The 11585-nt window shown below is 49.1% G+C and overlaps 1 protein-coding gene across 8 annotated transcripts in view; it reads left to right on the plus strand.

The window, feature by feature from the left end:
• The window catches only part of Hdac4 (histone deacetylase 4), a 262695-nt gene extending 251352 nt beyond the window's left edge, over window positions 1-11343 (plus strand). For all 8 annotated transcript variants that reach the window (XM_038339151.1, XM_038339150.1, XM_038339154.1 and 5 more), the window contains 3 exons: window positions 5472-5556; window positions 6368-6509; window positions 6748-11343. In XM_038339151.1, coding sequence (XP_038195079.1) covers window positions 5472-5556; window positions 6368-6509; window positions 6748-6787 — 267 coding nt within the window. In that variant the 3' untranslated portion in view covers window positions 6788-11343. The remainder of the gene's footprint in view (window positions 1-5471; window positions 5557-6367; window positions 6510-6747) is intronic.
• The last annotated feature ends 242 nt before the right edge of the window (window positions 11344-11585 follow it).

The raw sequence follows: 11585 nt of genomic DNA on the forward strand, positions 1-11585 counted from the left end.
CACCTTAAACCTTAAATGAAACCCATGATTGGTAAGCACTTATGGTAAACAAAGGAAGAGCACCCCAGTTAGGACAGGGTTGGCGTTTTGAGATGTGTGGAGCTCCTCTCCCTATGCTCCCACCTTCTCATCACTAGAGCAGAGCCATCATTCATGATATACTCTTGACAGGCTGACCCCATGCCTGGAGTGCAGACTTATAAGATCCCAAGTGTCCAAATGCAGCTTGGTCCTTTTTCTGTGCTCAGGGAACACACAGAAGCTTCATCACTGAGAATGAGCCCCTCTGTCCTGTCTCCTTTCTCCTGGGGACACAGAGCATCTCCCTGCTGACAGGCCACTGTATTCATCCTTTCCAGGTTTCATGTCAGCTTTCGTGGAGAGAGATTTTCCAGAAAAGGAAAAGAAAAAGCAGTTGAGAAAGATTTCAGAGCAGCTGGTACATGCAGAGAGCAGACATATAGCCAGCTCAGATGACAGTTGGCCCCTTGTCCGTTCTTTATGGACACAAGCTTGGAAGGAGCCCCCAAGTCCCAGGGTGGTCTGCTCAGCCACTGCACTGAGCAGGGCTTGTGGGAGGCAAGTCCAAGACACTGGTGAGAAAGCAATGCTGGCACAACAACTGAAGATGGAGAGTTGTGGCTGGGGACGTTGGATGTCACAGAGGCTGCTAGCATGGTGTGCATTCTGCGCACAACAGAGCATGTGGCCTATGGTGCCCTTGGTATGCCTACTAAACTGAATTTAATCTGGGGAAAGTCTGGTACAAGGGAGGCCAAAGAGAACTGAGGAGCAAGGATTCTGGAAAACCCTCCATGGCCTTTTGGTGAACCTTGTGAGCATTCACTGTTGGCACACACCTCACTCCAAAGTGATGATAAATGTGTGTTTTGGGTATCGTCTTAAGTGCTGACATTAGCTCTGCATCTGTGCTGCAGCCATGATCTAAGGGTCCCTGTTCTGTCTTTGCTTCCCATCCACAAAGGGCCTTGGGCCCTGTCTTAGTTAGGATTTCTATTGCTCTAAAAAGACACCACAACCCCAGCAACTCTCATAAAGGAAAATCATTTAATTGGGGTGGCTTACATTTTATCATAGTGAAGCATGGTGGTGTGCAGGCAGATATGGTGCTGGAGAAATAGCCAGATGTCCTGCATCTTGACTAGTAGACAACATGAATTGGTCTGAGACACCGGGTGTGTCTTGAGCATATATAAGACCTCAAAGCCCACCTCCGCAAAGACACACTTCCTCCAACAAGGCTACACCTTCTCCAGCAAAGCCACATCTCCTAGAGTGCCCCTGTCCTTGGGGGGACATTTTCTTTCCAACCAGCACAGGCCCCATGCAACCGGGCATTGGTCCTTGGGAACATTGCCATCTGCTCATGGGGGGATAAACTTAAACTCAGGTCCTCAGGCTCACACAACACACACTGTCCACTAAGTCCTCTCCCCGGTGTTTTTACGTGTGTGTGTGTGTGTGTGTGCGCGCGCGCGCGCGCGCGCGCGTTGCCCTATGGCACATATGGAGGTCAGAGGACAGCTTCAAGCAATCAGTCCTCTTTCATCAATGGAGTTCTAGGGATTGAACTCAGGTTGTCAGACTTACTGCAAGTATCTTTACCCACTGAGCCGTCTCACTGATGATACAAAAAGGAGGTATGATTGGTGGACATTGTACTTGCTTCTAGAATCACATGTGTCCACCTAACAAGCTTGCCAATCTCTTAGTCACTCCTGCTTCCTGGACTTGTTTGTTTTCTCTGTCTCAAAAATGCTCATTGATATCTCCTACCTTGGTGGACATTTCTTTGTGTCTCTTCCCAGTACTATGCATCCTAAGCTGGTTTATAAAAGAGAGTATCAGGCCATCCTGTTCTTTGGGTGAACTGAAGCTCGGTCACTACCATGCAGCCTTCTTTACACCCAGTCACAGTCAGCCCTCAAGTCTCTGTGCTGCTGAACATTAAGCCGGCCTTTTGGCCAGCTGCGCCCAGCGACCCTTGTTTTTGTCATTGACTTTCAGTCGCCCTCCTAGATTTTATATATATCTTTGCTAAACAGTCCAAACCTGAGGTCTGTTTCTATACCAGCCATCTGTTGTAAGTGGCACCTTGGTCACTTCCAGCTCTTCTGATCACTTCTCCGGTCTCATTCTGTCTGCCTTGTCTTATAGCTCCCAACTTTCCTTCTTTGCCATCTCTTAATGTGAGCTGATGAGGATCCCTAAAACTCCCTGTGTTCCCAGTGTCCAGTTGAAAGATGTGCAGCAGGCGTCCTCACCATGGGCCGGCACTCTCAGCAGGGTCGGGAGGTGCCGTTATTCCTGGGGAGCCAAGGCCTGGACTGCAATGGCCTCACTGGGATCTCCAGGATGAACATATGACCTCTATATTTAAGAAACTGTTGTTCATCGGAAATTCTAATTTAACTAGATCTTCGTGTTTTTCTGCCAAACTGGCAGCCAAGTCCTAGCCCCTCCCAGGCTACATGCCTTCCTCTCACTTATTTAATTTCACTGACTGGACATTTTTGTTGCTGTCATGTGTCACCCACGTTGGGTCTGGGCCACATTGCACTCTGGAGATTTCTTCCCCCATTATCCCTCATTTCCTGCCTTCCTGCAGGACATTCTTACTGTGTCTCAGGAATATCCTGTGGGTTTTCTCTCGGAAAAGGGCAACACCCCACTCTGTTTAGAGGAGGTGTTATGGCAGCTTCATTGGGCATATGGTGTAGCCAGTGTCTCCTCTTGGCACAGAACGATATCTAGCTGCTGCCCTTTGCTTGGATGGCTGTATGTGCCCATCGTCCTGACTGGAGATGACCTGCTGACTCCAGCTACTCTGAGGGTTCGAAGTCTGCCCTGATGCTCTGCAGTTTGTTTCCAGCGTGCCTAGAGATTTCTGGTTTTGCTGTCCCTGCGGAGCTCTTCCCTGCCTAAGCCTGGGATTTCCAGCCCTGGAGAATACATGGTCATTTATTGGCAGGATATGTGATCTCACTGTGACACTCCGAAACTTAATAAAGTTAACCTTGAATCAGGAGGTGGAGCCAGTGACTAGCTGACTATAATTAGCCTAGAGAAACCAGGAATTTGGCTGAGAAGATGAAAAGGAAGGAAAGCGTGGGATTGGAGTTTGGCACTTCTTTTTGGGTTTAGGACAAGTGAAGAGACACACCTCTTGCTCTGTCTCCATCCAAAACGCAAGGACAGCTGGTTGCTTCTGGGCTTCTCTGATCTAGCAGGTTTTCACCCTCACATCTGACTTCTGAGTCTTTGTTGGTCAATAGAACGATAGAGACTTAGTTTAAACCTACACACAGATCACAGCCATGGCAGAGCCAGGGCCGCAGAGCCAGAAGGCCCTCAGGCCACAACCGACAGAAAAACATCAGTCATTCCTTCCTCCAGTGCTCATCCAGTGCTGGGGCCTCCCTCTCTTCTGAACACTGTCTGGCTGCTCTGCCTCATCCCTTCAGCTATAGCACCACTGTTTGCACGGCCCAGCTGTCCGTTCCTTACATTCTGGTTGTTGGTATTACATGCAGGTCTAGAACTCTGGTCAGGTTCAGGGACCTCATTCTTTCATCATTGAAAACACATTGAACAGGTGTAACTACAGTCTTTGGTAATCCAGATGAACCTTTTATTTGGGGTAGGGATGTCAGTGACAGTGCCTAAGTGCCCACACACCAGTCAGAAACCTTCCCCTTTTGCCAACCTTCCCACTATTTGAGTCCTTGTCAGAGCCTGGAAACCAACTCCCCTCTGAACGTCCACAGAACTCCAGGTATATCTGGATGTCACCAGCTCTACACAGGAGGACCCTTCCTCTGTCCCACCCAGGATCTAGTGTTGAGCTTGATTCTTCTGCGCCCCTTGGTCTCCCCTGCCTGTCTCACCTCCCATCATGACTCTGATGACCTTGGGAAATTCCGGTCAAGATTTTCTGGAATTTGTCTCAGTTTATGTTGGCCAGTGTAAGTGTGAAATGTCCCTTACAAGCTTGTATGTTTGATGCTGTTGAGGAAGTTGTATAACTTTTGTCTGCAGGGCCCTCAGGCAATTCTGTTCTCACCTGTGCTCCTGCCTGATTGCCTGTGTGGCTGCTCTCCCCATTGCACCTCCCTCCAGGATTTACTGAGCCCTCAAGCCCTAACCCAAACAAATCCTTCCTCCTGTCACAGCAGTGCAAAAATGTGTGGGGTTTTGCTCATGGTGATAAACTTGGGGAGGGAGATGTCAGTGGCTTGACCATTGTCGATATTGCACCGTGGGGCTGCACGGTGTTGTATTCACCTCAGTTACCTTGCCTTCACTTGAAGTTACCTCTTTTCCCCTGTATGAGGTATAGGTGGAGAAGCAGTAAGTCCTGTGTCCTGGAATTATTAGCAGTTCTATCAGGAATATCTGTCTTCCCACACTTACTTAATTCTGTGTTTATGCTCGGGCTAGAGTTTGGGTGATGACTCCGTGCTGTGTTAGCTCAGTGCTCGGCCTATCCCAATTGTGGCCATGAGACACTGTTCTACATTGACCCTCTGTGTTTTCTGGTGTCCCTGTGGCTTGTCTTAAGCAGGTCCTAATTCTAACCTCATTGGGTGCTGCAAGCTTCTCCAGTCTTTTCCTGCCAAGCCTGACCTCAGTCATTGTTGCTTTCGTTGCTGAATAGCTTGAGGTTAATGCCAGGTTGGCTACACTAGCTGGCTGTATTGAGTGATGTCTTCGGTTAGAAAGTCGTTGCTTTCTGGGATGTAATTGGCAGCACTCACATACAGCCAGTTTGGGGGTGGATGTCACACAGAGGGCTGCAGTGACTTTGGCCAGATGCCCTGGATCAGGAAGCCCAACAACTGTACATGGCAGCTGTGCAGTCAGGTTGAGGCCAGGCAAACTCAGGGTGGCTTTATTTTATGGCTTCAACCCAGAGCCGAGGTAAGATCAGCTTCCCTTTAGAACTGGCTCTAGCTCTCCCTTTTGTGTGTTCTCCCTGGTCTCTAGGCCTGTCTGCAGAGCTATTGTTGGAGATGCTCATTCTGCCGTAGGGCCCTGATACTTACTTTATGCCCTGTTGTTAGTCCTGTCATCTGTGAGAGACCTACTCATGTCCCTCCATCCACCTCCATCCTCCAGATCTGTAAGAAAAGCAAGATCAGAGATCTTGGGCATTGCAAGGCCAGGTCATAGAAGTGTAGCTTCAGAAACTAACCATTCTTTCTCTGCTGAGTGGTACACAACGATGACACCAAACTGACATCCTCTGTGCAGCCTCCTTCTGGAATACAGTCCTTTGTACCCTAAGGAGGAAAAAATATGCCAGTCATGTTGACTTTAGAGTTAACTTTATCTTCCCAACAAATTACTGTATCTTTGGGAGCAAAGTGCTCTCTCTGAATACTCATTAACACATACATAGTTTGTATGCCATCCATTTCCATCATAATATAGCCGTGTCTCTCTTACAGCTTGAGCCTCTGCCAGAAAAGGTTCTGCAGCAGAGACCCAATGCCAATGCCGTCCACTCCATGGAGAAAGTGATGGACATCCACAGTAAGTGGCTGGCCAAGTGGTTTGATCATGGGGACCCAGGGTAGGAACACAAGGTCTCTCTTTCCCTGGCATTTGATGAACAAGAAGAGACTCCCAGAACCATTTCCTGTTACACCGGGATTCAAAAGAATCTGGGCACCAATGGTTTCAAGTTAACTTTGTTCAGATGCCCAAAACCAGCATGCCTTGGATTATAAGTCCATGTCCTGGACCAGAAGTACCCCGCATAGGATAGAACCCATCTCCTATTCAAGCTCCAAGTCCCAGGGCTAGGCAGCAGCCACACAGCTAGGCACCCATGCGGCACCCTGCCTGCCCCAGGTACACCTGCCACCCCTTGCCTGGGCTCTCTGGTCTGCCCATCCTGGTACAAAAGCTACATAGATGATGCACACCTGAAGGCTTCTCCCAACTTCCCATTGGGCCATTCAGTTCTGGCCTCAAAGCTAGTTCTCCTGACACCCCTACTCTAAAAAGCTGCTCAGGCAGGGCTTCCTGTGCTGGGTCTGAATTTGGTTTATTCCCAGCATCTACAAGGCTCCAGAGAGCAAACCCCGGGGGAGTGCATGTGCCTGCTCCCAGAATTTCTGCTTGCCCACAGCAAGATAGAGACCCGTGAATGTGGGGAGCCAGGCCCCACAACAGTTCCAACCCAATGTCCAGTGGCCTGTGCTGCGGATAAGTGTTTGTGAGTTCATCACCAGACAGCACTCTTCAGGCACAAGTGAAAGTTTTCACTGGGCCCAGTTGTGATCCTAAGCCAGCAGCCTGCAGAAGTGGGAAAGTCACTGAGTGTTCCCTCTTCTCTCAGGCAAGTACTGGCGCTGCCTGCAGCGATTGTCCTCCACTGTGGGGCACTCTCTAATTGAGGCCCAGAAGTGTGAGAACGAAGAAGCTGAGACTGTCACCGCCATGGCCTCACTGTCTGTAGGCGTCAAACCTGCTGAGAAGAGGTAAGCCCCTGCCCATGCCCTCCCTAAGGCTGCTGGGAACACCTGTGCTTGAGGACCTGCCTGAATCTTAACTGTGTGCACCTAGCCTTGTGCCAGGCTAGCCCTGCATGGACAGGACAGGTGGTGGACATGCCCACTGACTCTCCAAACTAAAACTGTCCACCAGAGAAGTGGGGTGGGGATCTCAACAACTCTGCACAGGGCCTCACACACCATGCTGGACCCCTTCTCTCCACAGATCGGAGGAGGAGCCTATGGAGGAGGAGCCACCACTGTAGCCCTGAAGCTGCTGTTCTCTCCTTTGTTTGTCTGTCTTGAAGCTCAGCCAAGAAACTTTCCCGTGTCATTTCTGCGTTCTGCCTTGGTGCTCTCTCTGAGTGCAAAGGGACACCAGGCGTGCAGCAGCAACGGGAGGCCTTTCCGCTGCCCTGGACCACAGGTCTGGAGACGCACACGAACACCAGGTGTGGCAGATCACATGGAACACAGGACAGCGCGCAACACACAGGCATACAGACATGCGGAAAGCCAAGCACACGCTGGTGGGTTCCCCAGGGGAAGACCGGGAAGGAAGAAGCCTGTGGCAACTTAAGCAGAGTTGCTGAATCGAGTTGACATGAGGAATGAAAATCAAAGATCTAATAATACAGAAAAAAACTTGATTAAAACTGGTGCTTAACATTTGATTCTTACCCACAATCCCACAGTCTCCGTGTAAACCACTCAACTCATCTTGTAGCTTTTTTTTTTTAAACAGAGAGTTTTCTATGGCTCTGGCCTGCCTTGTGAACTTTAGTTGGGTGCTGTGGGGGTTCACAGCTTTGTGAGGGACAGAGTTGGAAGAAATTTTAAAGGAAAAAAAAACTGGACAGAACAGAAATGTGAGCCTGGGAGTCAGCTGGAGCTTCTCGAAGCCATCGGAAGATGCGAGTTTGTGCCTTTTTTTATTGCTCTGATGGATTTTTCTGTGGCTGGGTTTTCTGAAGTCTGAGGAACAATGCCTTAAGAAAAAAAAATCACCAAGAATTGGTGTGACAGTGTCCTGTGGCTGGCTGAACTGGTGACACTGGCCTGGCATTACAAAAGTATACGCCAGCCACTGTCCCCAGGGGCCACAGTACAGCCAGCCTTGCTTGGTTTGATCGCTGTTTAAGGAAGATGAGGTAGTTCCAAAAGCAGCGAGCACCGCCGGCAGTTTTGAAGTCCACCACATTTTAAATGGATCCAAAGTGTTCTTTTCTCATCCGTCACGTAGCGGTCGAGCATCTCCATTCGGTTGTGAAGCATGTCGTAGGCACACTGCAGTGTTACGATCGGAATGCTTTTCATTAAAAGCAGGTAGCATGAAGTATTGCTTAAATCTTAGGTATAAATAAATATATATATGTATAATATATATTCCACTGTATTCCAAGCTAAGAAACTTGATTCTTATGAGATCTTGATAAAATATTTATAATGCATTTATAGACAAAGTATATATAAATATATATAATAAATTCAGACCGCAGAGGTCCTGGCAGGTGAAAGACATGTGTGTTAGCTCTGAGGTGCTGAGGGCTGGGGTCTGGATTGAAGCCCAAGGAATTTTGAGCTCCAGATTGGCCAGCTTCCAGATCGCCAACATGTTCACCCCTGGGCAACTTCCCTACCAGTTTGTACTTTAATTTTAATTATTTTCTATCAAAGCCTCTGCCCTCTCCAAGCCTCCATGCACATATGTACCTGATGAGTTTTTATAGCAAAGGATATAAACTTGCTGTTGATTTTTGTATGAATTTTTCACAAAAGATTCTGAAGAAAACATTGTTTTGTGGTTTTTACATTTTTTCCCCTCACCATTCAGCAGTTTTCTGAAGGTGGTAATGTCTAAAGCTTTTTCTTTCTAAATTCTTTATTGTACTTTTTTTTTTATAACTCTGAAGGTTGTTTTTATGGTTTGGTTTTGTTTCTTTTGTACCAAGCAGAGCGCTGCTTTGCGCACGACCGCTGCTGTCATGCTTGGTTTTCAGAGTGAACCTCTCTCTCGGGAATGAATAGCACGTCTGCTTTTGCCCTTGCCTTGTCTTTTCAAGCTCCACCCAGGAGCTGCACAGCCAGGGGCTTCTGTCCTGCAACACTAGTAGTATTACAAGGGCAGGCAGGCCACGTGAGCCATGAGGGCGGTCGGCATTACTGAGTGTGGACTTGTAACCACTCCGTCAGGATAGAACTCCAGCTCTAGTTTCCCAAAGACCTTTGAAGCATGTCCACAGCGCCTGGCTCGGAGCCGGCCCTGCACCTGTTCAGGGGTTTCCTTTGCAGCCTCCCAGCCTGGGCTCTGCCTGGAGCCACAGCCCTGGATTTGTAGCCTGCGGCTGCTGAACCAAGACCCTTGTCACTTGAGCCCGTAGGAGCACAGGGTCCTGAAGGACAGTCAGTCTTTGTCTTTGCTCTTTTTTTTTTCTATGACAACTGACTTTTTACTGCTAACTTCTTTTCTAGCACTTAAAGCCGCCAATTTCATTCCAAAGTATGTGGAGTTCAGACAAGAGGAAGTGAGATACTCGGAAAGGACACCCAGCTAAGTTTCTGAGTTAGGTGGCATTTACAGGGTAATGTGACAGACAAGCTGAGCACACATTCTTGGACTTTTGATGGCTGGGCTGCTGTGAGTCAGTGCTAAGCTAAGGCAGTGGGTAGAGCGCAGGGTAGAGTGATCTTGGAGCATGTCTGACTCCTTCCTCCCTGTGGCTACTCTGGCCCTTGGCAGAAGGAACCAATCTGAGGGAGCCCATGTGGCCCCTCCCTTGCTTGTGGCACTGAATGGTGGCAGAGGCCAGCTAGCTGCTCTTCTGGCCACCTTGGCCCATTTTCTGCACACCCTGCCACCTGCCCTCTTTGTGGCAGCCACGACTTGTGGGGAGGTGCACGTCATCTTACTTCTTCAGGTGATGGGTCATAGGCTACTTGGTGGCCAGGGTACTGTGAGAGGGACTCACTTTGGTCCCATTAAGTCGCCCTTTGATTCAGGGGCCTGGCCAGGGAGCCAGCTCACTCCAGCTTCCCTGTGAGCTGAAAGCATTACCTACCATATAGCCTTTTCTTCCCTTTGAAGACACGTGGCCCCACAGTTGTCACCCAGGACGAGGGAGGGCAGAAGGTCGGCCTTGACCTCCAGGGCAGGACCACAGCACTCCCCTGCCCGGACCTTGAACCTTCCACCTTCTCCCTTCCTTTGCAAAGGCCTTGGTGGGTGCTGGCGAGGGAGCCGGGGGAGCAAGCACTTTACATCCCTTTAAGGGAAGCCCGAAGACACCATGTCCTCAAGATGCTGGTGTTCACTCACCCTTGGGTCTTCCAGCTGCAGCCTGAGAGCCCGTGCCCCACCAGCAGGTGGCTGTTACCAAGGCCCCACCCACAAGGACATCTCGGGGCTCTGGCTTCCGAGGGCCACTTAATCAAAGTGTTTGAGTTTTTTCTTTACTTTCAGATCTGTCCCCAAGAGAAAGGACCATTTGCAATGGTCTGCGCAGCACTGGCGATAGCCTTGGTTGTGTTTCTTTCTGTCAGAACATTCCTTCTTCACTGGTCACAGCCACGTGCTCATTCCATCCTTTTTTGTAGACTTTGGGCCCATGTATTTTATGGGCATTGATACATATATAAATATATAGATATAAATATATAAATATATTTTTTTAAGTTTCCTACATCTGGAGGTTGCATGGACGTACGCCGGCATGTCTTTATATTGTATACAGATTTTGCACGCCAAACTCGGCAGCTTTGGGGAAAGAGAAACAATGCCTTTCTTTCCCCTCACATGATGTTTGCAGATGCAGAAATTTTTTCTGTAATACAAAACAAAACCTTGAAGGAGAAGAGGGGGGAGTTTGAGTCTTATTGAACTTATTCTTAAGAAAATGTACTTTTTATCGTAAGAAAAATAAAAGGACTACTTACACATGCGTCATTAAGAAGAGTTTACCTAGCACCTTTGACAGAGAGTCGATTGTATCCAAGGGCAAGCTCCACATTCAGACCCTGCTGCCTGTCTCTCAAGCTGGTTGAGAGGGTTTTGTTTTGTTTTGTTTTGTTTCTTTTTCTCTCCCTGCACGGGGCCAGGTGTACCCTGCCTGCTGTCACTGGCCCCTGGTTGAGAACCAGGGGTTCAGATGAGTCCCCGTCTCGGCACAGCTGTGTTGACGGGTTTGTTCCTTCTGGAAGACACGGGACCGGGGTTCCACACTGAGCAGTCCAGGCCTTTGTGAGCCCTGGGTCTAAGCGATACTTGGCACTGGAGGAAACCATTTCTCCCTCTCAAGGATCCGGGCCTGCTCTGCACCCGGCCTTGATGGCCTCGCTGGCCTCACATTGATCAGAGTCTCCTGTGGAAAGGAAAGAACGCAGACAGGCCTTGTTCTGGAGCGTACGCTCCACTGAGGAGGCACTGTTTTCCACTCTGTAAGAATGTTAAACATGCTGTTTCTATGTATGCACAGGAGGCTGACCTCACTCAGCGAGAGCTCACTACAGAAGTGTGGTCGGAGCCATTGATGTGCTGCGACACAATTCTGTGCGGGCTCCGCAGCCAGGACCACCTTTCACTCTGTAACAGCCTGTTTTCTCTTTGGTTGTCTGGGCCTCCCCTCGGCGGCGCTTTCTCCTCTTGGCGGGGTTGGAGGTCATGTTTGGTTTTCTCATTCTTGTTTCATTTTGTGTGGTGGGTTTCACTGACCGGCGGTGTCCTCTGGCGGTCACCTCTTTCCACCTCCCGGGTCCAGTGTTTGTACCACATCACACACTTGTCACTCTTGTGGTGTAAATAAAGACTACGTTAATTGCCCTCCCATCTCTGCTCTCTGCTTGTGCTCTCTCCTTCAGCATGTGTGTGCCTGGGACCCCAGGGACTGACTCCTGTGCCCGTGGGAATCATTGGGCCCTTCACTTGGACATCTGTCTAAATTAGGGGTGTTTTATTGCTGTGAAGAGACCCCATGACCGTGGCAACTCTTACTAAGAAAACATTTAATTGAGGTGGCAACTTAACAGCTTCAGAGATTCAGTCCGTTATCATGATGGGGAGCATGGTGG

This window comes from Arvicola amphibius, chromosome 8 (assembly GCF_903992535.2).
Source record: "Arvicola amphibius chromosome 8, mArvAmp1.2, whole genome shotgun sequence".
Classification (NCBI taxonomy): Eukaryota; Metazoa; Chordata; class Mammalia; order Rodentia; family Cricetidae; genus Arvicola; species Arvicola amphibius.